This window comes from Carassius carassius, chromosome 24 (genome assembly GCF_963082965.1).
Source record: "Carassius carassius chromosome 24, fCarCar2.1, whole genome shotgun sequence".
Taxonomy (NCBI): domain Eukaryota; kingdom Metazoa; phylum Chordata; class Actinopteri; order Cypriniformes; family Cyprinidae; genus Carassius; species Carassius carassius.
In genome coordinates this window covers 6,594,872-6,618,666 of record NC_081778.1, presented here as the reverse complement: position 1 = coordinate 6,618,666, position 23,795 = coordinate 6,594,872, and the positions used below count along the sequence as shown (strand labels likewise).

At 38.1% G+C, this 23,795-nt stretch overlaps 1 protein-coding gene across 4 annotated transcripts in view; it reads left to right on the top strand.

Annotated features, from left to right (window-relative positions):
- Positions 1-23,338, top strand: part of LOC132102750 (rho guanine nucleotide exchange factor 2-like) — a 36,009-nt gene extending 12,671 nt beyond the window's left edge. For 3 of the 4 annotated variants that reach the window (XM_059507387.1, XM_059507385.1, XM_059507386.1), the window contains 18 exons: positions 15,210-15,277; positions 16,176-16,239; positions 16,501-16,633; positions 16,958-17,067; positions 17,152-17,295; positions 17,850-18,100; positions 18,426-18,551; positions 18,683-18,800; positions 19,279-19,530; positions 19,624-19,700; positions 20,341-20,513; positions 20,603-20,670; positions 20,761-20,949; positions 21,035-21,174; positions 21,250-21,300; positions 21,382-21,432; positions 21,505-21,805; positions 23,172-23,338. In XM_059507387.1, coding sequence (XP_059363370.1) covers positions 15,210-15,277; positions 16,176-16,239; positions 16,501-16,633; positions 16,958-17,067; positions 17,152-17,295; positions 17,850-18,100; positions 18,426-18,551; positions 18,683-18,800; positions 19,279-19,530; positions 19,624-19,700; positions 20,341-20,513; positions 20,603-20,670; positions 20,761-20,949; positions 21,035-21,174; positions 21,250-21,300; positions 21,382-21,432; positions 21,505-21,805; positions 23,172-23,224 — 2,369 coding nt within the window. In that variant the 3' untranslated portion in view covers positions 23,225-23,338. The remainder of the gene's footprint in view (positions 1-15,209; positions 15,278-16,175; positions 16,240-16,500; positions 16,634-16,957; positions 17,068-17,151; positions 17,296-17,849; positions 18,101-18,425; positions 18,552-18,682; positions 18,801-19,278; positions 19,531-19,623; positions 19,701-20,340; positions 20,514-20,602; positions 20,671-20,760; positions 20,950-21,034; positions 21,175-21,249; positions 21,301-21,381; positions 21,433-21,504; positions 21,806-23,171) is intronic. The other variant, XM_059507388.1, reaches the window with a different exon arrangement.
- The last annotated feature ends 457 nt before the right edge of the window (positions 23,339-23,795 follow it).

Sequence of the window (23,795 nt, the reverse complement as noted above, 5' to 3'; positions counted from 1 at the left end):
TTCCCGAGTCACATTAAGGATTTATTCAAAATGAACAAATCGTTCAAGAACAACCCATCACTAGTAAGTTGAAGAAAATGTAATGCGATGCAGTCGATTTCTGCAGTCAATGTTCTAACCTGTTTGTTTTTACTGTAAGAAATGGTTTATTATTGACATCCTCACCACAGTTGGAAGGACTAGAGTTGTAAGCTTTTCAAATGACGTACGAAAATTCATAATGATGCGGTTCACAATGAATGGATTTGTGTCATTTGCAGGTAATGCTAGCTCTCGGAGACCAGTCCTCACAGGAAACTTTGTGAGTTTTGTGATTGTGTTCTCAGCAAGTTTACCTGAAACAGTAAACTGTAAATTTTATAAAACAGTGGGGAAAAAAGCAGCACCTTATTAATATAAGTAAAAATAAAAATAAAAACAAATTAAGTATAATGGCAAACAGCAATTATTGGGGTCCAGGCACATTATGAAATGGAATAAATATGACATTTGAATTCAATCAAATGGAAAAAGCCATGCTACATGAAACATTTAAAAAGGAAAGGATAAGCAGTGCATCTACACTTTTGTTCATAATTCATGTTATTTGGTACAACGGCGTGAGGTTTGATTACTTATTTTGTGCTTTTTGTCCCATAACGATTGCATGCTATGTGATGAGGCAGTGAGTAGGGAGTGCTTCACTACTGCCAGGGACCTATTCAGGGCGTATAGCATTTCCAATACAAATGCGATGTGGTCACATGCGTTTTTGACTTTTTCTGTATGTGGTTTCAGTCATCTGAATGGCCTATTCATAGCAAGATTGAAATGAATATGCACCAGGATAAACAAAAAGCAAATTCACTCTGATACACAAACGCCCCTTTAGCTGCTCCACCATCCAGAGTAATCATAATCTATTAATAATATTTTATTTTATTGATCTTTTTATTTGCTTACCAAGGGCTGTTTGTAGCAGTGGTTATAGAAATAAACATAACACTGTCCTTATTTACTCACCCTCAGGTTTACAATTTTTGCTGGACACCAAAGAAGATATTTTATATTGTTTTTGTCAATCCATTCTTAGGCAATAAAGAGTCCAAAAGCTTCAAGCTTCAAAAAGTACATACAGTGGGTACTGACAAAATTCTGGCCAGAGGGCAGCAGATTTTCCTCAAGAACTTGATAGTATTTTGCCCCCTCCATTTTTCCTTCTTTCCTTAATCTTTTCGCAAAGTTTAAAATATACTATCTGAGCCCTCAGCGTGACCTTTTTTAGGTGACTGTTATTTTAGAATGTATCGCTTTACCGTTTCCATGGAGACGTGTCATGTTTGTCACGTGACACACCACAGCCACAATATCCCCCAGCGCAGAGCACTTGCCAGAGCCCACCGTGGATGGAGAGCCTGAGCCTGGCTTCATTGATGTACTATCGCCACCAGGAGCGACTGAGCTGAGCATTGCCTCAGAGCCAGAGCCTAATCAAGCGACCGATCAGGTGCATGAGCCATCAATGAAACCATCCACAGAGGACATTACAGTGGAGAGTGAAGTCGCAGAGGAATGCCCTGCTTACTGAACCACCACTGGGGGTGAGCTAAAGCTGGAAGATATGGATTTATTTTATGATATGCCTCCTCTTCTTATGCCATCCTGTGAGTCTCCTTCACCATCAGTCTGCCCCATCACAACCATGGAGTTCGTTCCCCTATCTCTGGTGCTCCCATTGCTGGGAGTGGCCATCTGGTGTTTGTGGGCAGCACACACCATCCCTGGACCCCTAGACTGTTCATAACTCCCAATCATAACGTCCCCTGTCAGCCCCACAGCTCACTCTAACCCCACCATCAGTGATATGACATTGCATCAGGTCTGCCAGTCTCTATCGGCATCATGGCTGGAGGATCCTTCATCTCTGCCTCTGAGTCCTGGACTCTGCCTTGGCCCATCGACACAGCGGCTCCACCTAGGCTCCAAGCTCCATTGTTTCCACCGCTACCCAGTAGTCCAACAGCTCCACCAGGCTCCCTCGTCCCTCCAGGTTTGCCTTTGTCAGTCGACAACCCGTCATCACCTCAGGACTCCTCTCTGGCAGTGCCTCATCCGTCTTTCCCACCGGCTCCTTTGGGCTCATCCTTCCCTCCAGCCCCACCTTGGTCCTCAGTTGCTCTGGGTCTTCCGTGAACTCACGGATCTCAGCCTACGCCTTGTTCGCAAGAGTCGTTGACTCCATCCTGGCCCTCTGGATCCTCGCTGTCATCCTGGCTCATCGACTTGCTGCCTCGGGCCCACCAGCACCTTTTCTGCCACCATTGGTTGGCCCCCTGGAGTCATCAGCTCTTCCTCCATCATGGCTCCTCTCTCTGTTGGCTCCTCTGTGGGCCGCATTCTTGGCTGCAGTCTGGGTTCTGCCTGGCTCCTCCTAACACCATCACTGCCCTAGTCCCTCCTGTTGTATCATCCCTGGCTCTTCCCTCCATCAGATTTACCCTGGTCATCTGCATGCCTCCCTTCCTGTCCTTTTCTTGTCCCTCGCCCTTCTCCTCCTGAACCTTTACTCTCCCTACACTGTTGTTCCATGTACGCTGCGAAGTCGCGCCTTCTGGGAGTTCTGTCACACTTATGGACCTTAAGTTTGTTTAAGTTTGAGTTGAGTTCCCTTGACCTAGTTTCTGTCTTTCTTTGACCACGTTACTTAGTTCACCTGTGTCTTGTTAATTTTCCTGATTTGTCTATGAATTTAAGTTTCAACTTCACAGACACTCCTTTTCCGGTCACTGTTTACATTGATGTGTGTTTCCCTGCCCTTTTGGATTATCTTTTGTGTTGAGTATTGTGATTAAACTTTGTGTTGGAATGTATATATCTTCATCGAGTCTTCTTCATCAACACATTGTGACATTTACAAGTCATTTTCAGATTTGTTTTATTTTTTATTTTTTGACATGCTGGTGTTATATCTTTCACTTGGATGTTATATGTTGCTCTGAGTAAATAAAGCTGGATAAAACAAAAAACTTTCTGTCTTCATTTCAAACTGCAAAGTAATTTTTTATTTTATTTTAAAGGTGGTGATTTTTTTCTATACCCACTGTATAGCAGGGCCCTATGATTTCCCCAATTCAGAAAATCCACATGAACTGTGGAATCCAGTCATACTGTAAAAAATTTAATTTACTGTATAATGTGTAATGTCACATAATTTGGTAAAATTTGGATGAATGAATCAAAAGTAGAGCTGTATATTTAATTAAATAATTAAATGGACTAGTGTCTGAATAAGGAACAGCAAAAACACTGCTATTTAAATATCAAATCTGTACTCAAGCACATATGATGCTTACCGTATGTTTTCTTCATCAATCACACATGAACTTTATCTCTAGAGCTACTCTGAGAGTCAATTCACCACCATTTCACCATTTTATTTTATAAAACTATCACAGAGAAACTCAAAGGTATTTAATACAAAATTTGGTTTAAATTAAATGAAAATTTAAGAAATTATAACTTAAATTTTACTGTTGTATAGTGAAATTTCATAGGGCACTATTATTGTTATAAATAAATTATAAAATAGTTTATTTTTATTTAATTGTTTATGTTTAGATGTCCTGTTTGGTTAATAAAATATATATATATATATATATATATATATATATATATATATATATATATATATATATATATATATATATATATATATATATATATATATATATATATATATATATATATATATATATATATATATATATCTCATTAAAATGAAATCCAGAAAAAAAAACATTTAAAACTTGGAATTTGGGACAAAATAACAGTGATTTTATAGAGTATAGGGATTATACACCTGGCGACTTTATTAGGTACCCTTTGCTAGTACCGGGTTGGACCCCCTTTTGCCTTCAGAACTGCCTTAATTCTTTATGGCATAGATTTAACAAGGTTTTGGGAACATTCCTCAGAGATTTTGGTCCATATTAACATGATAGCATTACGCGGTGCTGTGGATTTGTTGGCTGCACATCCATGATGCAAATCTCCCGTTCCACCACATCTCAAAGCTGCTCGATTGGATTGAGATCTGGTGACTATGTGTCATGTTCAAGAACCCAGTCTGAGATGATTTGAGCTTTGTGACATGGTGCGTTATCCTGCTAGAAGTAGTCATCAAAAGATGGATACACTGTAGTTATAAGTGAAAGTGAAAGTGAAAGTGACGTGACATTCAGCCAAGTATGGTGACCCATACTCAGAATTTGTGCTCTGCATTTAACCCATCCGAAGTGCACACACACAGAGCAGTGAACACACACACACACACTGTGAGCACACACCCGGAGCAGTGGGCAGCCATTTATGCTGCAGCGCCCGGGGAGCAGTTGGGGGTTCGATGCCTTGCTCAAGGGCACCTAAGTCGTGGTATTGAAGGTGGAGAGAGAACTGTACATGCACTCCCCCCACCTACAATTCCTGCCGGCCCGGGACTCGAACTCACAACCTTTCGATTGGTAGTCCGACTCTCTAACCATTAGGCCACGACACGACATCCCTTATAAAGGGATGGACATGGTCAGCAGCAATACTCAGGTAGGCTGTGGTGTTTAAACAATGCTCAATTGGTACTAAGAGGCCCAAAGTGTGCCAATAAAATATTTCCCACACAATTACACCACCACCACCAGCCTGAACCATTGAGACTAGGCAGGATGGATCCATGCTTTTATGTTCTTTATGCCAAATTCTGACACTACCCTCTGAATGTCGCAGCAGAAATCAAGACTTGTCAGACCTGAAAATGTTTTTCCAATCTTCTAATGTCCAATTTTGTTGAGCCTGTATGAATTGTAGCCTCTGTTTCCTGTTCTTAGCTGACAGGAGCAGCTGCCGGTGTGGTCTTTTGCTGCTGTAGCCCATCTGCTTCAGGGTTCGACGTGTTGTTCATTCAGAGATGGTATTCTGCATACCTTTGTTGTAACGAGTAATTATTCGAGTTACTGTTGCCTTTCTATCATCTCTAACAAGTCTGCCCATTCTCCTCTGACCTCTTTGACATCAGCAAGGCATTTTCATCACACAACTGCCGCTCACTGGATATTTTCCCTTTTTCTGACCATTCTCTGTAAACCCTAGAGATGGTTGTGCGTGAAAATCCCATTAAATCAGCAGTTTTTGAAATAATAAGACCAGACTGTCTGGCACCAACAACCATTCCACATTTCTTCCCCGTTCTGATGCTCGGTTTGAACTTTAGCAAGTCATTTTCACCACATCTAGATGCCTAAATGCATTGAGTTGCTGCCATGTGATTGGCTGATTATCAATTTGTGTTACCAAGCAATTGAACAGGTGTACCTAATAAAGTGGCCGGTGATTTTATAGGTATATCTAATACCAGCTCCATGACAGCATCAGTTAACTTTAACAGTCTCTGTGCTTTTTCTGATTCATTCTCATTGTTTATTACCTGTTTTACCTGCCTTGATTTTTCTTCATTCCATTTTCCCTCCACTCAATGCAGATTAAAAAGCTATTGATTAATGTCGGCGTGTCCATTAACCAATGTTATGTGATTAAAAAAAAATATTTTCCTCTCCCGATAAGATGGTGACAGATTAAGATGGTAGGTTTACATAATACAGCAGCCACAGCACTAGCCATTATTTTTAATCGAAGGTTACGTAGATTTATATCTTTAATGAAGCAACATGGAGAACCGCTTCTGTGATGCTTCTGAAATGTGCCACGTTGTGGCTGGTATTAACACAAGCATTGACTAGTGCCCCGTTTCCACCGCAGGAACTTTATCCAGGAACAAGGGACTTTGGCCTGGTACTCGGTGTGTTTCCACCGCAGGAACCAGGAACTAAATAAAGTTCCAGGTAAAAAAATGCCCCTCAGAAAGTCCCTGCTGGTGAGGTGGTACTTTTTCAAAGTTCCGGAACTTTCGGGGGCGGGACTTGGTCACTAAAACCTGCTGATTGGTTGAGTTCACGCAGCATTGGTTGAGTTCAACCACCATTTATTCGGATCATTTTCAAAATATTACTGTTATTGTGTCATGAAATGTAATTTTAAAAGTATTTCAGGCGAGAATGTAGTTGTTTAAAACTCAAATCTGTGGTTTATTTAAAAAGACAACGCCTATTTAAAAATGTTTTTCGCCGATCTCAGAGACGGTGAGCTCCACGCGATCAGCGGGAGCTCAGTGATCATGTATCCGCCGAGAAGCAGCCTCACCTCAGCTAGACCTTCTGATATGTACCGCTGGCTTTAATTTCTCTTTAGTGGTTAAACATAAGATATAATTTGTTTTGGGTAAATCTAACAGGTTATCTTTGGTCTGTATTCAATTTATCTATATGTTAAAATGAAAATAAAAAAGGCAAATTTATATAATATTTTGTTTCATTGTAATGGCTATATATTAGGGCTGGGCGATATATCGAATATTAGCTATACTATCGGAGTAATTTTGACGACGATGTACAATTTGAATATATCGGGAATATCGAATATTTCAAATTCAAGCATACTTTCCCAAAAGAACGCGTCGAATGTCCAAAAAAGGAACCTGTAACTGCTGACTGCTCTACGCCCCTCTACTACGAGAGCTGTAATGATAGCGGTTGCCAGATAACAAGAGTTTAAATCTCCGAATCAGAGCTCCACTGTTACAAGGATACATTTTCTTCCCGGTGTTTGCTTATTTTAAACAATCTGGCAACCATGCGCACGTGCTCACTACTCATTGCGGAAGAGCCGCTGACGATAATCTGAAAACACTAACAAACTGGAATTGAGCAATCTAATTAAAGCGTCGTTCAGCCGGTCTGTGTTCTGTCGTGAGATCTCAACTGTATTGTTTGCATTTGTGATCGCAAAATAAATGCACTTACTCGACCGCTGATGTTTGAATAGAGAAACATAGGCTATGGCCATTTGGAATTACTATTGGGGAATTTCACTGATATGTTTACCAGTTTCCATAATATAGACAGAGAGAATGCAAACGTCTTTGGTATTCATTTATATATATTTATATATAAGAAATAGCTATGTGCTTCAGCAACTAGCTCCCCATCTAAGAGGGTTTTTAGTGTCAGTAGGAACATAGTTTCATGCCACAGAGTTTCTCTTAAAACCACAGACAGTTGACAGACTTGTGTTCTTAGCTTAAAAACTTGTTAAATAATTAAAATAAAATACTTATCCCAGTTGCATAGTTTAAATTGTGAATTGCATGCACTAAAAAGTTGACAGAATGCACTTTCTGTAACTGTTAATTAATTTGCACTGCTTCAGTTACATATAGGCCTACATGTATTCATTAATAAAAAGCAGTAAGTGATCTCTTGGTCTAGATTTTTTAACTGCTTAAATTAGCTGTTTAATCTAAATGTTGTTTTTTTTTTAATGGGCAAAAGAAAATCATGTTTTATTATTTAAATGCAAACATATCGAGATATATATCGAATATCGTAAAAATTTTGACAATATCGAGATATCATTTTTTTTTTTATATCGCCCAGCCCTACTATATATATACACATATCCCTGAACTAAGTACATTTCTGCAGCTGTTATTATGTATAAGTGAAAACGAAAGGAGGCAGTGGTATTTTATATCCTATTTCATTTTATTGTAAATGTACAGTGAGGAAAATAGCAGTAGCCATGGTCAGCTGACTGAAGTTATCAAGTAGGCGGCTGAACTACTGAGGTTGCACGTCCAGAATCAGCGTACTTTGTATTGAGAAATGCGCGCAGACCTACATCACCAGTCTATTTGCCTAATCTTCCCGGTACTTTACAACGTGGTGGAAACGCAGAAAGCAGCAGGTCTGGGGGGAAAAAGTTCACGGGGAAAAAGTTCCTGGTACAAATGTTCCGGGTAATTTTGGTGGAAACGCGGCATAAAGTAGCCATGATCGGTTCCAGTGACTGTGTCAGAGCCATAACGTGCCACAGCCATGTTCAGTGTAAATAAGAGGTAAATAAGGGTATGTCCAAGCAATGATGGCAAGGAAAGCCCCTGATACTTGAGAGCGGCCACGTATGATGTTTTTCTGTAGAGGTTATAGTACATTAAAGAATAATCATCCATAGCAGAAAATATTTGTTTTTTAAATTGTCTGAAAAATCACCTTATGCGAGCGTAAATCTTTTTGGCGATATATTTGAATTTTTGAGAAATTGACGTTTTCCATTGGCCATATTTTCAATTCTCAATTTCAATTTGCGCAATTTGAAGGGTAATGGAAACACAGCTACTGAGGTTTGATGTTGTTGACACATTATCATATTTTATTTGGGAATTACATATACGTGAGTTAATCAGTGATTTGATTTGTTCATTATATAACATGATCATGTTACTTCAGGAGACAATTCACTGGAGTGGAGTAAACATTGACAGAATTTCTCTAAACTGGCTGACATTGGCTTAACTGTGACCTAGATTTGAAAGAGACCATGAAGGATTTTATCAGTCCAGAAGGCTAAAGGAAGACATCTCTTAATCAGCACGACACAGAGAGCAGCAGTTTTTGCCTAGAGCAGATGCATTTATTCCGATGCAGGTGAATAATTATAGTCTCTTGGAGTGAAGGATTGTGGGGGTTTGAATAGACTGTCACTGCTGATAACATGGTGGAGGTGAAATGGAGGAGGGGAACTGAGAGGCTGACACTCACACTTATTTTGTACAATGAAGGTTTTGGATTGGTTTTATTTCAGAATCAGAATCAGAAAGAGCTGTATTGCCAAGTATGCTTGCGCATACAAGGAATTTTTTTTTTGGGACATAAGCTTCCAGTACACAGAGACAACAACACACAGACAAAAAAAAATAAATTAGGCAAATAAATAAGTGTATAGACAATTGTGATTGAGTAAGATGCTGGGATGTACTAGGATGAAGGGGTAACAAATAAATATGAGGATATTGCACATTTTTATTGCATAAGTAAGCATAAGTTTCCCCAGTGTCGATAATTCAGATCATTTAACCATATTAATATTTGAGTAATGTTATGCTAAATTTCATAAATGCTTGGTTGCTCTGGGTTATATTTTCTCAATTTGTCTAAATTACATTAACCTACATTAAAAGGAAGACATTGTAGCTCATATGTTGTTTAATCTAATGTATGAACACTGACAGATAATACATGGATTCATTCTGCATGGTCTTCTTCTGAAGTCTGTTGTTGTTGTACAGAATGGAGGTCTTTTGTTATCTTTATGTACAAAGCCCCCCCTTTTGCCTTGTGCACAGCTGCTGTCCAAAATCCTCCCCTCCTTTGTAACACCCATAATCTGGAGTCTGAGCATCAGGGGATCGATGCATTAGAGAGATTAACACACAGTCTGTCACAAAGACAACACATGCACACACTCTCACACAAACGCTCATGTTAAAAACGCTTTATGTTATAATCAATTATTACTTTATAAATTGCTTTAAAACAATCTGTATTGTTTTGTACAGCTACATATTAATAAACTGAATAAATAAGAGTGGCATTGCTGTAAAATCAATCAGTAATGAAAAGAGTTCAATTCAGCTAAGCAGCTTTAGATAAGTTAATGGTGTCATTATTCAACTTAATTTAGTTACAATTTTGTTGTCAGGGAAGTTCAATTCAAAATATAACTGTATATTAATTGTCTTTTCAAATCCAGTTAAGCAAGAAAAATGTGACAGTGCCAAGAAACCCAAACTCCATCAGTTGACAGTAATGAAGAAAAAATAAGAAATCAGGTTCAGTCAGGGACCAGTTCTCTTCTGGCCAGTGGCAGTAGTCAAGTAGCAAACTAGGCAGATATATCATGGCTGATTAATCAGCCAATATTAGGCCACTTATAAGATTATCAGCATGATAACAGCCAATAAATGTCCTCTGATTAAGACTGATTTAGAAAAGTGTTAGGGCAATTGCGATACTGGCAATGAATAAATAACATTTTACTATTTTCAAAACCTTTCAGTAAATATTGTATAAAATATGTAAAATAACATTTATTTCTTGTAGTGCTTTAAATGGTTAAGCATTCCTGTAGCTCAAACAGTTGAGCATGCATTATAGAGACACCCAAGGTGATGGGATTCCCAGAGAAGGCGTGAACTAAATGTACACCTTGAATGCAAGTCAGTTTGGATAAAAGCCAAATGGATAAATGTAAATATAAATTAATTAATCTACTCCTACTTTCTCAGCATGAGCACTATTAATTTTTAGGACACATTTAAATCACGGTGCACACAACAGTTACAGTCAATTATAATTCAGTTGTTATTATTATTTATTTGTTGATAAGCGCTTCTCATTATAATTTTGGGAAGATCGTTGGTGCATGTTTTGTTCCCAAATACATGTTCTACTCTCAAACTCACAGCTCAATTATATAATTAAATAACAGCCTTTGAAATATGGTAATTATACTAAGCCATACCACAATTTTGGTTTTCTTTTGATTAAAACATGCAGCCCCACTGAAAAGATCAAGTGTTGTTGGACTAAATATCAATACTTTAAATGCTGTTTTGTCAATGTAATGTCAGTGTAAGTACAGGAATTAAGCAGTAACAAAGATAACTGTACTGTTATATGCACACTATATGCGCACGTTTGTCTGTTTCACAGAGCTGTCTCAGAAAGCAAAAATAACTATATTGTGATATATATTGTTACCGTAAAATAAAATTACTCATATTGTGATATCTCCCACCCCTATTCAGTGTTATGATTTTTGTTAGAATTTTGAGTAAAATGGCTGCAAATGAGATGAATTCCTTACTCAAGTCAAGAGGGAGTCCAATAACATATTGATGCGACTGGAATCTTGTGGCTCAGTCAGTAAAGGTCAGACGGTTGTCTAGATAGCTCCAATCCAGTCAATGAGTGTGTGACCTTGTCAAATTTCAATATCACTGACTGGATACAGCAACTGGATACAGCAACTGATTTATTTTTTATAAACAATACTTTCTAGCTTGGTGTAAATTTGGAAAGAGATAGTGGCTTGTTTCACAGAATATGTGATATTCACAGATCAGTTTTTCATAGACCATATTAAAAAATATATATATTCTAAAATGTTTTTTGCACAAATCGGGAATAGAAGCATTCGAAAAAAAGGGCATAAATGTGATTTTTGTGTGTGTGTTTTGATGTGCTTTTTATGTATGTCTAAAACATTCATAACAATACATTGTCCATCATAACTGACTCATTTATACATAATCTGAAAATTTTACATTTGTAATCTGCACACTTGTAAATAACATATCTGTACATTTGTTTAAACAATAACATGATTTAGACTTCCTAATCATCAATGTACACAACTCCTTAGTGTTTTGAATGTAGGCCAATCAGCAGGGGCATTTGAAAATCCGGCTTGTGCCCATGATTTATTTCTTAAATTAATTAGTTCTGAAAGACTATATGAAGACCGGGGATTGTCCCTACCAATGATCCTGAACTTCTTTATAACAACATGTTTATTTGAGATGGACTGAAAAAAAAGTTATAGAAAATATTCCTATGCCAGTTCAACATCCTGTATTAGAGTTACTCTTCTAAGATCACTATAATATAAATCATTCAAGAAAGTCTGCTCATCCATTTTTTTTTATATCTTTGAAAAAAATAAAATGAGGTTTTACCTTGGGAAATTTGTATACCTGACACAAGCGATTACACAGTGATCACTGACATCATTACAGAATATACCAGTTGAAGTAAATTTATGAGAATTATTCGTTATAATTAAATCAAATAAGGTAGATTTATATGTTGCACTTTAGGATTTAGCCTGGTTGATGCATTAATGAGTTGCACAAGGTTTAAGGAGTCAATACTTAAAAACAATCTGAGGCCCCTGAGATCCAGTCTCAATTTAAATCACCCATAAGGATGAATGTGGAGTCATTTAACTAATGTAAATTATCTGAAAAAACTTTGAGCGCATCCTTTGTGAAAGATGGAGGTCTATAACAGCCAACCACAGTGATATTCGAGCTTTTTGAAACACTCACTTTGATGGCCAAAACATCAAACTGTTTAGCTCTAGTAATTGACAACGTTACAGAGCTAACAATCTTAAATTTAACATAGAATAGTCATACAGTTCTGTAGACTTTATAGCTATCAATTAATTTAAGTTAAATTGCATAAATCATCAGTTAGCAATTTCTTAAGCCAGTTTTCAGAAAGAATGAATGTCAGCATTTGTTGTATTTATCCAAATCTTAATTTTATATCCAATTTAGGAACCAAACTTCTAATATTTAATTGAATAAACCCAAGGCCTGTTCTACTTTTAAAATCTGTAAGGGGAACAGGTCAATTTAGCTCAAAGAGAATCATTTAAGATTTTAAAGGGAATTTTGAAAGAATCACTGTTTTAAGGCTGGTCACTGAGTCGGCCAGTAATTTACTGAACGTGCAGTATAATATAAATTCTGCAATGGATATTAAAAACCAAAATACAGTGAAAACACTATTAATTAGAACAGTAACAAGATCGGCAGTTTAAGACATTAACTCGTAAACATGAAACACAAGATACTTCTTTTTTCAAATATAAATAAGGCTTTATTGGATAAATCTAGGACATATAAACTAATCTAACACACATTCACACAAGTTGCATGACGAGAGAAAGTTAGGAAAGAATGAGTTTAAGAGAATGAAAATGTGAAATCCCAAGTTTAAAGCAATATGTGCAATTGCATAGACCTGAACAACCGCCAATCCCTTAATTAAGCCTCGCATTGAGTTCCTCATTGAGGTTAAAATTTATATTAATTGCACCAGTTCAGAATCTGGAGGTACTTGAGTTGCTTGTTTAGGGGGTTCCCTTTTTGGTCATCATTGCTGAAAAGGGGGTTTCCCAAGGTTGCTGATTGGCTGGAAGTTCAGTAGTCGTTGAAGTGACGTCTTAGGAAGCCAATAGTTGGGTGTTGGCTGTAGATGCAGAGTTGTGGGCTGGTTGAAGTTTTAGACGGGCACTTGAGGTTGAACTTGGAGACACTGTGTTAGGCAAAACTTAACTCAGAACACGAAACTCTCATTCATAAATCAACATGTGATCTTATTAATCACATGGTCCAAATTTTCCCACTCTTGCAGAGTATAATTTTGGACATGATTCCTTTAACAAGAATATGATACATTTGACAAATAATTGATTGGAAGAAACATTTCAAGCAAGAAGATTCAAACACACACATACTAAACATGAATATGAACCCATAAGCTATTCAATAGTTATTAAAAGGACATACACAATAAGTGATTAGAAACATGATAGTCAAATGTGTGGGTTACATATATGATATGGAGTTAAGCAATGGACTTATATTCGTTTATTAGTCTTTTTGAGTTCATTTTGATGCATCTACATCTGTAAAAGACAGTTTCTGTGCCATTCTTTGAATGAGACCAAAGGTTAAAAGGTCTCCTTAAGGAATTTCAGTCTGGTTCTTTTCTTCTAGGTGGGGGAAACTCAATCCAAAGAGCTTGTGATCATGATTACTATCATGGGTTTACATGTGATGGTCATGCTATGCATCTCTTTGACCGTCAATCTTGATTACTTGCTCCAAATTTGACAATCTCCTTTCCGAATTGGAATTGTCAATAATTGTTCTATTGTTCTAATGTTGAAAGCTGTTCATGAGTTAGTGGACTTGCTTCAGACCTGTGGAACCAGGGGTATCTTGGACAGATTTATGACATTGCCTTGGGCCTCCTTGTGGAGTTCGGCTCCTCATGTTTCAACCATGTTCTTGATTGAATCTTTAATTGTGAACAATGCATAGATGTAGTAGGCCCAGTATTTGGATGAACATTTACAGATAACATAAATAAGAACTTAATCATACATCGTAATTTTAGTTAAACAGGAAATGATTCGTAACCCTAACCCTCAGATTTAAAATAAGGCTGTAATCCACTGCAGAGCACTGGCAGTCACTGAACCACTTAGAGGATCCATAAAGTAATGTGTTTTCCTTTATTAGGAATTGTGCACCAGCAGGTGAATTCTAAGTATGCCTAGGCCTTTGCAGGCAGAAGTCAGAGTTCCAGAGCAATCCAACGACATCTAATAAAAGTATAGCATACAAAGTTCCCAGACTGAAAAGTTATTTTTTTCTTGAGTGAACCACTCATTCAGACTTAAAAGAGATTAAAAAAAAATCTTACATCAAAACTCGGACCTCATAAACTGACACTCAAACAATAAACTTGCCTTGGCTGCCATTTCGGATTTCCACCACTTAATCAAGCCACTCTTGTTTAAACATGATGATGTTTTATTTCTCATGTAATTATGTTTGCATTGGTTCTCATGTGGAGCTATTTCATCCGCAACCATTGAAGTATTCAGTTTTTACATGGGCTGATTTGGCGCTCATCATTCTCTTTCTATTAAACCTGTAAACCGCATTCACTGGTTCTATAGTGACACCAACTCTATAGCAGTTTGCCCGAATAATTTTTGCATCTGTCCTTTATGTGGCATATTATTTCTTCTGCGTGGCCGAAACGTACTTAAAGTGTGCAGCCATGCACACGCATAGCTTAAAGGGAACATTTCTGTGGAGGATTTTCTCTTTAGGATTGGGTTAGTGGTAGGGGTTAGAAAATTGTAAGCAAATGTGATTATATGTATTTGCTTGTCCAGTGAATCCGAAAGAGCTCAGAGATGTCGCCTGGAGCTGCTGTTGACCAGAACAAAGAAACGTCTGTTCACAGAAGAGATGACACTGACTCCCACTGACACCCAATACATATGCACACATCACAGAAGAGATAACACCTTCTCTGTGTCACATGCCCCAAAATAAACTCTCTGACATTTGTGTTGAAACAAAATTTTCTGAACAAGCCTATGATTGTGAGATCCGAATTTAACCTTATTAAATAGATTTAAATGGCATTTGTTTCACCCATACACACCTGAGTGGGATCTGAATGAACTAATTTTATTTATTTAATATTTTTAATTTCAAATAGTTAGCTGCTTTCAAAATAGAAAAATGCACAATATATTAATTTGAGTTTAATAGCAGGGAGAGATACAAGAAACTAACTCAGCTGTGTTGAATGATTTCCAAATGATTGTCATTTGGAAATCGTTAACCAGACTCCAAAGCATTCATCAAATAGTAATAATCAATGATGTTTTTTTCTGTATCTTCACAGCTTGCAATGTGACCATTCACAACCGCTGCCGTGACACACTGGCCAATTGCGCCAAAATGAAACAGAAGGTAAGCAAGGGGGGGGGGGGGGGGCGGTTGTTAACTAATGAGTATAACACTGAGTTGGTGACCAAGTTGGCATATAAAATATCATTGGATGAAAGGTTATTATTTTTTTGGTCTAGAAGGCAACATTGTGATAGTGTTCTTATGTATCCAATAATACAAGACTGATAAATGTCAACTGATTTTTTGTAATAACCAATAGCTAATGGAGCAGACTTTCATAGGATACTGACACCTAAAGGTAGCAGAAAAAATCTCTAGTTAAAGGGTTAGTTCCCCCCAAAATGAAAATTCTGTCATTTCCTCACCCTCATGTTGTTCCAAACCAATATATCTTTGGTTAGTCTTTTAAAACACAGATGAAGACATTTTATACAATGAAATCTGAGAGATTTCTGTCATACTGTAGGTCAGGGGTTCTCAACTCTGGCCCTCAAGTCCACTTTCATGCAGAGTTTAGCACCAAACTCAAAGAAACTCAACTGCCTGTAATTTTCTAGTGATCCTGAAGACCTTGATTAGCGTATTCAGATGGTATTATTAGGATTGGAGCTAAACTCTGCGGGAAAGTGGACATCGAGGGCCAGAGTTGAGAACCCCTGCTGTAGGTACTTATGGCTGAGAATAAAGAGTGCTCTCAATAAATAAAGCAAGTATAGAGTGTTTTTTTATTTATTTATTTTTTGTAACTAGGACTTCCATTTAACTTGATTTAGTTTAGTAAGTCTTATGTGAATGAAGGCAGTGAGTTTGCACAATTTTGAGTCAAAAAATGAGTTTGTATAGTCTATGGGAGAAAGGTTTAGGATATTTTGCTTTTTATATTAGATTAAGCAAATGATTGTGATTATTTAATTGCATTAATTCATATGAAATCATATAACATATTAATGAATTGTAGCAGCAGAAGCTGGCTCTGCTCAGGAGCACCGCGACTTTACACAATGTGGCCCTCCGCAGCAAAAGTGAGTTTCTCTCTGTCATTTCTCACATCTTTTATCTGATATTTATAGATATTTTTTTCTTCCTCATGACCGATTCCTGTCACTAATTCATAATAATAATAATAAAACTTCTTTAAACCAGTACCTTCTTGTGACCAGTTGCAGTGCAGACTGTTGTGGCATTTGATGTGGAATTTTATTGCAATATGTTGCAGTGGTGGTTAAACAGTATCTTCTCATTATAGAAAAGATTTTATTCAGTAATGTGTTTTCCTTTGCCAGATCCAATATTGAAGGAGAGGCCGAGTTCAGCCATTTACCCATCAGAGACACTGAGACAGTCTTTCCTTGGTTCCCGCAAAGGACGCTCCACGTTGTCCCTCAACAAGAGCGTCTCCACCAATAACATTGCAGGGTAAAGAATTTGATCACTGATCACAGACACAAACAGAATGTTAATTATGTACATTTTTGTGTGTTGTATTAAGAGAAAAGGTGACTTCTCTATTAGTGTGTTTGAATTGAATACTGTATCATGTCAAATCAAGTATAGGAAATTAAAACTAATGACAGAGTGAGGTCATATAGGTTAGGACTGACAGACGAAAGGCTGCTGAATTCATGAGTCTGTGTTTTTTAAATACAAAAATATGTACAATGTTACTTAAGAGTAATGTTTTTGCAGCTCTCTACAAAGTCCTCATTCACTAACGCTTGCGTGTTTTTGATTTTCTATCAGAAGTCTGAATGATGATTCTCCTGTGGGACTGAGGCGGATTCTGTCTCACTCCACAGACTCTCTGAACTTCAGGAACAGAGCCATGTCCATGGAATCCCTTAATGATGAAGGTAAAAGTCAAGACATTCTCAAAACACAATGAAAATGGGAAGGCACATATATAGTTTGCTGTGTTCCCACAAACGTTTCTGCAGGAGAAATGTATTATGCGTCAATGATGGAGGAGCTGGAGAAGGATGGGAAGGATTTTGAAGTAGATTCCTGGAGTATGGCTGTGGACTCTTCTTATCTACAGTCTCAACGCAAAGACGTCATCAAGAGACAAGACGTAATATACGGTGAGATAGTCATGGAAAGTCATGGACCATACTTTTAATACATTCATACTGTCAACTAGTTCTGCGATGGAGCTTATGTTGTTACATGCGTGGAAGCCTCAAAAACACTTCTGAGTTTTGGCTCTGGTGAGGTGCTAAGGCCTAGTTACAATGAAAATGCTGGAAGAATTGAATCAGAAAGGTGAGAGAAGAAATGTGGACTGCTCTTCATAAAGATGTCCCCATATGGTGGGAATAAGACCGTAATAAGCCATTGTTACTTTACTCTGAAAATTTAGTCTGAATAGGCCTTTAATGCAAACACATTTGGTTAAGTCAGTGTTTCCCAACCTTGGTCCTTGGGGTATCCCCAACTGTATATCATCTCTTTTATCCGACACATTTATGATATTTAATGTCTCTGTTAACTTGCTGGTGAGTTAAACCATATGAACAGACAAGACAATTGTTAAAATATTGGATCTGTGCATAATCCTTAGTGTATATGCATCCTTTGTACTATCTGGCACTGTAATGTCTTTCTTTCACTAAATCAATGCATCTGTGTCTTTTAGAGCTGATTCAGACGGAGCTGAACCACGTGCGTACGCTGCGGATCATGGAGGGGGTGTTTCGCAGAGGAATGCTGGAAGAGGTGTTGATGGAGATGGGCGTAGTTCACGCAATCTTTCCCTGCTTAGATCAGCTGCTGTCTATTCACTCCAGTTTCCTGAGCCAACTACTGCAGAGAAGAAACGATAGCCTGGCACCCAGCAGCGCCCGCAACTTCACTATCCAAAAGCTGGGAGATATACTGGTGGAGCAGGTGAACTTCTGTCATACAGCTCACATAAGAGTAGTTGGTACTTGCTATAGCAGTTACAGTTAATAATGCATAATTACCAACAATTAAGCATAAACCAAACCCTAATCCTATAATAACTCAATCACAATTTGATATTTTCATGACTCTTGGAACCCTGGACCTTGGCTCTCATACTCATAAACTATGACTAATTTTATCATCCAACAAACAGATTACTGTAGTCAGTAAAAAAGAGATACTATACTGTTCTTAGTTCTGTTGTTCCTACTGAGTGAGTAGACCTCAGCCATTTGTCTTGACTTGAATGAAATTTTCTTTGCTTCAGTTCTCAGGACAGAATGCGGAAGAGATGAGGAAATGCTACGTTGAATTCTGCAGTCGACACTTGAAAGCTGTGAAACTCTATAAGGAGCTGTTGGCCCGTGACAAAAGGTTCCAGCAGTTCATACGGGTGAGAGCGCAGCCAGAAAAAGACATGCATGTCAGCATAAGGTTCCAGTTCATTTTTAGTTAAGTTTATGCATAATGCATAAATTACGTTTTTAATAAACTACATTTTTTTATATTTGTTTTACTGTCAAGCGGGTGAGCAGAGGTTCTTTACTGCGTCGCCATGGTGTCCAAGAGTGCATCTTACTCGTCACTCAACGCATCACTAAATACCCTGTACTTATCAAGCGCATACTAGACAACACTAAAGGTGAGACATGTACTCCAAAATTACAGCCAGTCCTTGTTTGATCATGTGAAACTAAAGTCTGCCCAAACTAAATTTGTGTTTTGCACTGCATTGATTTTGTATAATGTGTTATTATGGACTACATTGTTAGACTTTTTAGTTAGTTTTTTTTCTCCCCATTTCTGTCACAGATGGAGTTTTGGTTTGGCAAAGTTTAGGGTACATATAAACAGAAGCTTCAGAATCTAAAACCAGACTGAATTAATTCGGATTGACAAAAATTAGTGCATGTAAATAATCTGCCTAGTGTGTCATCCTTTTGTATCAAACACTTTAGGTAAATAACTTGATGAAAATCAGCATCAACGGGTGTTGTATGTGAAAGAAAAAGGGAGCCTAGTGCTCATCAACCGCCTAGTTTCTGGAAACAGCTCTGGGGTTTCTCTTGCTCAGATATGAGGTGACCTGAGAACAGATTTGATTTGATTTGATTTGACAGGTAATGAAGAAGAGAGTAAATCTCTGGCTGACTCTCTGACGCTGATCCGGGAGCTGCTGTGTTCCGTGGATCAGCAGGTTCAAGAGTTAGAGAGGGCACAGCGTTTGCAGGAGATCCAGTCCCGTCTGGACCCACGCGCTGAGACGAAAGTTAAGGGTGGAGGAGTGTTTGGTGGAGGAGAGCTGCTGCGCCGTCGACTCATTCACGAGGGAGCACTGCTCTGGAAGACTGCTCAAGGCTCCAGACTCAAAGGTGCCTTCAGTGTTTATGTGTGTGAGTAAGTGAAATCGTAAGTATATGGGTAGATTTATCTGTAACTTTGTGTTTTTGTTTTTTTCTGTTTAGATGTGCATGTTTTGTTGATGACAGACATCCTGGTGTTCATGCAGGAAAAAGACCAGAAGTTTATTTTTCCCTGTCTGGTGAGTCATAGCTTTCTATTGGCCGACTATCAGTGGATTCATTTAAACCGTGTTCTCCATCATACTACATCAAAATCAAACTGTCTAGACTGAAAAAATCATACTTTGGGTTATGTAAACAATACTTTTTTTTCAAAATGTATTGATGGTGTGAACCTCAAAAATATGAATTTTACCACAGACAAAAACATTTATACAAAGTAAAAAAAAATTGTTTATTACAAAGACTATAGACCATACTTAATCAATATATTTTCTTTAGACATGTGCCAAAATATTACTTTGTCACAACAGAAGCTAAATGAACTATAAAATGAAAGTAGAATTTTCACTTATTTTCACACATTTTCAATGAAAATGACCGTAATGTGATGTGTTTTTAAAATATGCACAATCAAAAAACAGTTTAGTAAAACCCACAATCATTTTTGCAGTCCGTATGTGTTTTGTGCATCAACACTGGTGTTAAAAAAACACAAACCTAAAAAAATAATAATAATTAATAATAATTAATAATAATAATAATTTCCCTGTGGGAAGTGTTATTTGCTTTTAGGATGTACGGAACAAAAGAGGCTTAAAGTGGAAATCTTGATTTCCGATTAAACCAGTAAATACCTTTTTCTTTTCTCTTTCTCAGGACAAACCGGCAGTGCTGTGCCTTCAGAATTTGATTGTGAGAGATATAGCCAATCAGCAGCGAGGAATGTTCCTCATCAGTCACTCCACACCTCCAGAGATGTACGAGCTCCACGCCGCCTCCAAAGAGGACAGAAACACCTGGATGAAACTCATCCAGCGGACAGTGAGCAAGTCAGAGTCAACTCCAACAACTCACTGCTAAAATATCTCCGCACAGTCAACACCAAACTCTTCATCACTTCTGTATTTCTTTTCTGCAGCTGTCCATCAAGAGAAGACTTCCCTCTGATCGAAACTGAGGACAAGGCTTTGCTACGCCGACTCAGAGGTTTGCATCAAACAGGAAATCCAGCGCTCATCTCTATCTGTGGTCAAACCGCATTAGCTTTGCTCAGTTTTGGTTTCATTCTCTCTCTAGCTGATATCCAGCAGAAGGACCGTGAAGTTTTGGAGCTGCTACAGGAGCGTGTGACATTGTTCTCTGATTTGGCCGAGGCCACCGGAGGTCAGAACGTCAACGTTCCCACAAACTCCAGAAATATATTCAGAGCAGATACGCCCTACGCCCCTCAGGCGGAGAAGCTACTGAATGACGCCATTGTTGAGGGTAAGCCGTGGAGTCTACCACATTATAGAGAATACTCGGTTATGAAGTACATTAACACTACTTTCTCATTTGTTTCTAAATTCAGTGGACAGGCTGAGTGAAGTGCTGTTGGGTTCCAGCATCGAGCGTCCACAGTCCTGCAGATTGAACGGTGAATCGACTGGAATAGATAAAGGAACGATATCAGTTAACGGAATCCGTGAAATAAACAGTTCATCCAACAAGGTAAAGGTCTGACATTTGACATAAAAGTGTTCCTTCCAGTACATATTTGCATGTATTATTCTTATTTATTATTAGATTTCACAGGACAGGAATGGGAACCAGCTGCAGGACAAGATGCTAAACGAGGTACACCTTAAGGAAGCTTGAAAACAAGAAATATTTAAGATAAAAAAAGAAAGATAAGTGTCCGAACTCTTTGTGTTGTAGGAGGTGTGCCAAAGACTTGTGAACCTCAGCACTCAGCTTCATGCGGTACAGGTGAGATTTAGACAGAGACGTGTGCTATTGTGAGGTTTTAGACGAAATGACTCATTGTTGCTGCGTCTGTAGGCTGCAGTGATCAAGCAGGACTCGTTCCTGGAGGTGTACATGCAGAAGGACTTGTGTCCCGCTACAGCATCAGAGCTGGAGGCCGGCGGTCCTCAGGGCACTCGAGGAGATCTGGCAGAGCTACAGCACAAGTACAACCTCCTGCAGGGAGAAGTGATCCGACTACGGGCCGCCCAGGACAAGAAGGGCGAAAAACAACTCCAAGAGCTGCGGCTTAAAGACACAATGGACACGCGTGACACCTTGATCTCACAGGAAACAGCAGTTCAGGTGGATGGCATGCAGGAGGACAGTCCCAGAGGTGAGCCCTCTTAAAATAATTCCCAGTTGTGTCCTGTTCCGTGATGTCCTGCCTCTTTTTCTTGGTTCTTGTCTTTGCAGTGAAGATAGGTGCAGGTGTATTCTTAATGAAAGTGAATATATCTGGATATATCAAATCAAAAGCTGCGTTAAATATTACATTTGTTTAATAGAAATGGTCACTATTAAAGGAATAGTTAACTCGAAAAATCAAATTTGCTGCAATGAATGGGTGCCATCAGAATGAGAGTTCAAATCGCTGATAAAAACACAGTAATCTACACGACTCCAGTCCATAATTAGCATTTAATGAAGGGAAAGGCTTTGTGTTTGTAATAAACAAATCTATCATTTAGGCATTTTTAGCTTCAGAGATGTTGCTTCTGGTCCATAATCCATAATGTTGTGTAATGATATAAATCTCCATAATCTTCGGCAAGAAGGAGGCGGGAACCGGCGGACAATCAAAATGAAACTTTAATTACAAAATAAACACAAAACAGCGCATCAGCCCCTCACGGACGACTGTTGCGCACAAAATAAAACCAAAACACAACTAAAAGCCCAGGCCTGGTCCTCTCTCGTCCTTCACTGTCGTCGCTCCAGTTTTATATCCTTCCATCTCCTACGTGGGACTCGAGACCGGCGGTGGGTCGCAGGTGTTGCTGATTTCCCAATCACTGCTGGCCTCACTCCTTGTTCCCTCAGCCCCGCCCCACTCGCCACATGTTGCTTTCTTTGTTCCTTATGGATGATGGATTCATTAAATGCCTTAATGATTTGTTTCTTACAAACACTAAATTCATATTCACTTCACAAGATGTTATCTGATGGACTGGAGTGGTGTGGATCATTGTGATGTTTTTATCAGCTGTTTGGACTCTCATTCTGACGGCACCCATTCACTACAGAGGATCCATTGCTTAGCAAGAGATGTAATGATGCATTTTTATAAATCTGTTCTGATAAAAAAAAAAGGCCTGTGACTAAGTGTTTTTAGCTAATTTTCATTTTGTATTACTTTGCAGCAGTTAACAAGAAAGTACAAACGTTGGTTCTCTTAAACAAACAGAATAGAAACTAGGCTTTATTGGCTGATGTTTTATACAAAATAAAAATGTTTTTGCTCAAGTTTAATTAAAAACTTTGGATGAAAACATAGCGAATGAGAATTATAAACGTAAAAATAATAATAATAATAATTAATAATTAGTAATTTAGGGGAAGATTTGCTTAATTTTGCCACAATTATCAAAATGTTTTTATGAGACTCACTCTAGTATTTAACCATCAGTTTTTCCTGGTCTCCATCATATTGCATATTGAATCATTCCTCACAGAGATGCACTGCTCTGTCTGGTTTTCAGATCTGCAGGATATCCCAGAGGAGAGTGAGTGTGGGACAGAAGCTCACAGTTAACATCAGCTCGACTACAAGATCCTTCCTTAACCTCCTGCGAAACTCTGGAAACAGCTCATCAGTCAGAGATGACTCGAGGCCTGTTCACACCACGCCAAACACAGACACATTTCATTTGAAAGAACTGCTGTTAATGCATCCGTCACTAACATTTACATGCTGGCAATGTGACTTTAGATATATATATATATTTGTCTGTCTCTGTAGTCTTGTATTTGGTGTTGCCTGATAAACACCATAGTGAGGGCTATTTGAAAACATGTCAATACTGTTTTAATTTCCTTTCTCTTTTGTGAAAAACACTTTGTGTACTGGAGTAACCAGGGTATTTCTGCTTTTTTTGTCTCAGAGAGCGATTTAGCATGTTCATTCAGACCTGCCATTTTTTATGCATTGGTTTGAATGGACAAAATACAAAAATTTGACCAAATCTGGCCTTTACTCTGTAGAACAAAGTTATTGCATTTTATAGTATAGAACAAGTAAGTCTTTTTCAGTGTTTTTGCAAACATTGTCTACATTTTACAGTTGTGTTATTTAAAAGGTGTATTTATTTATTTTTTAATGAAAG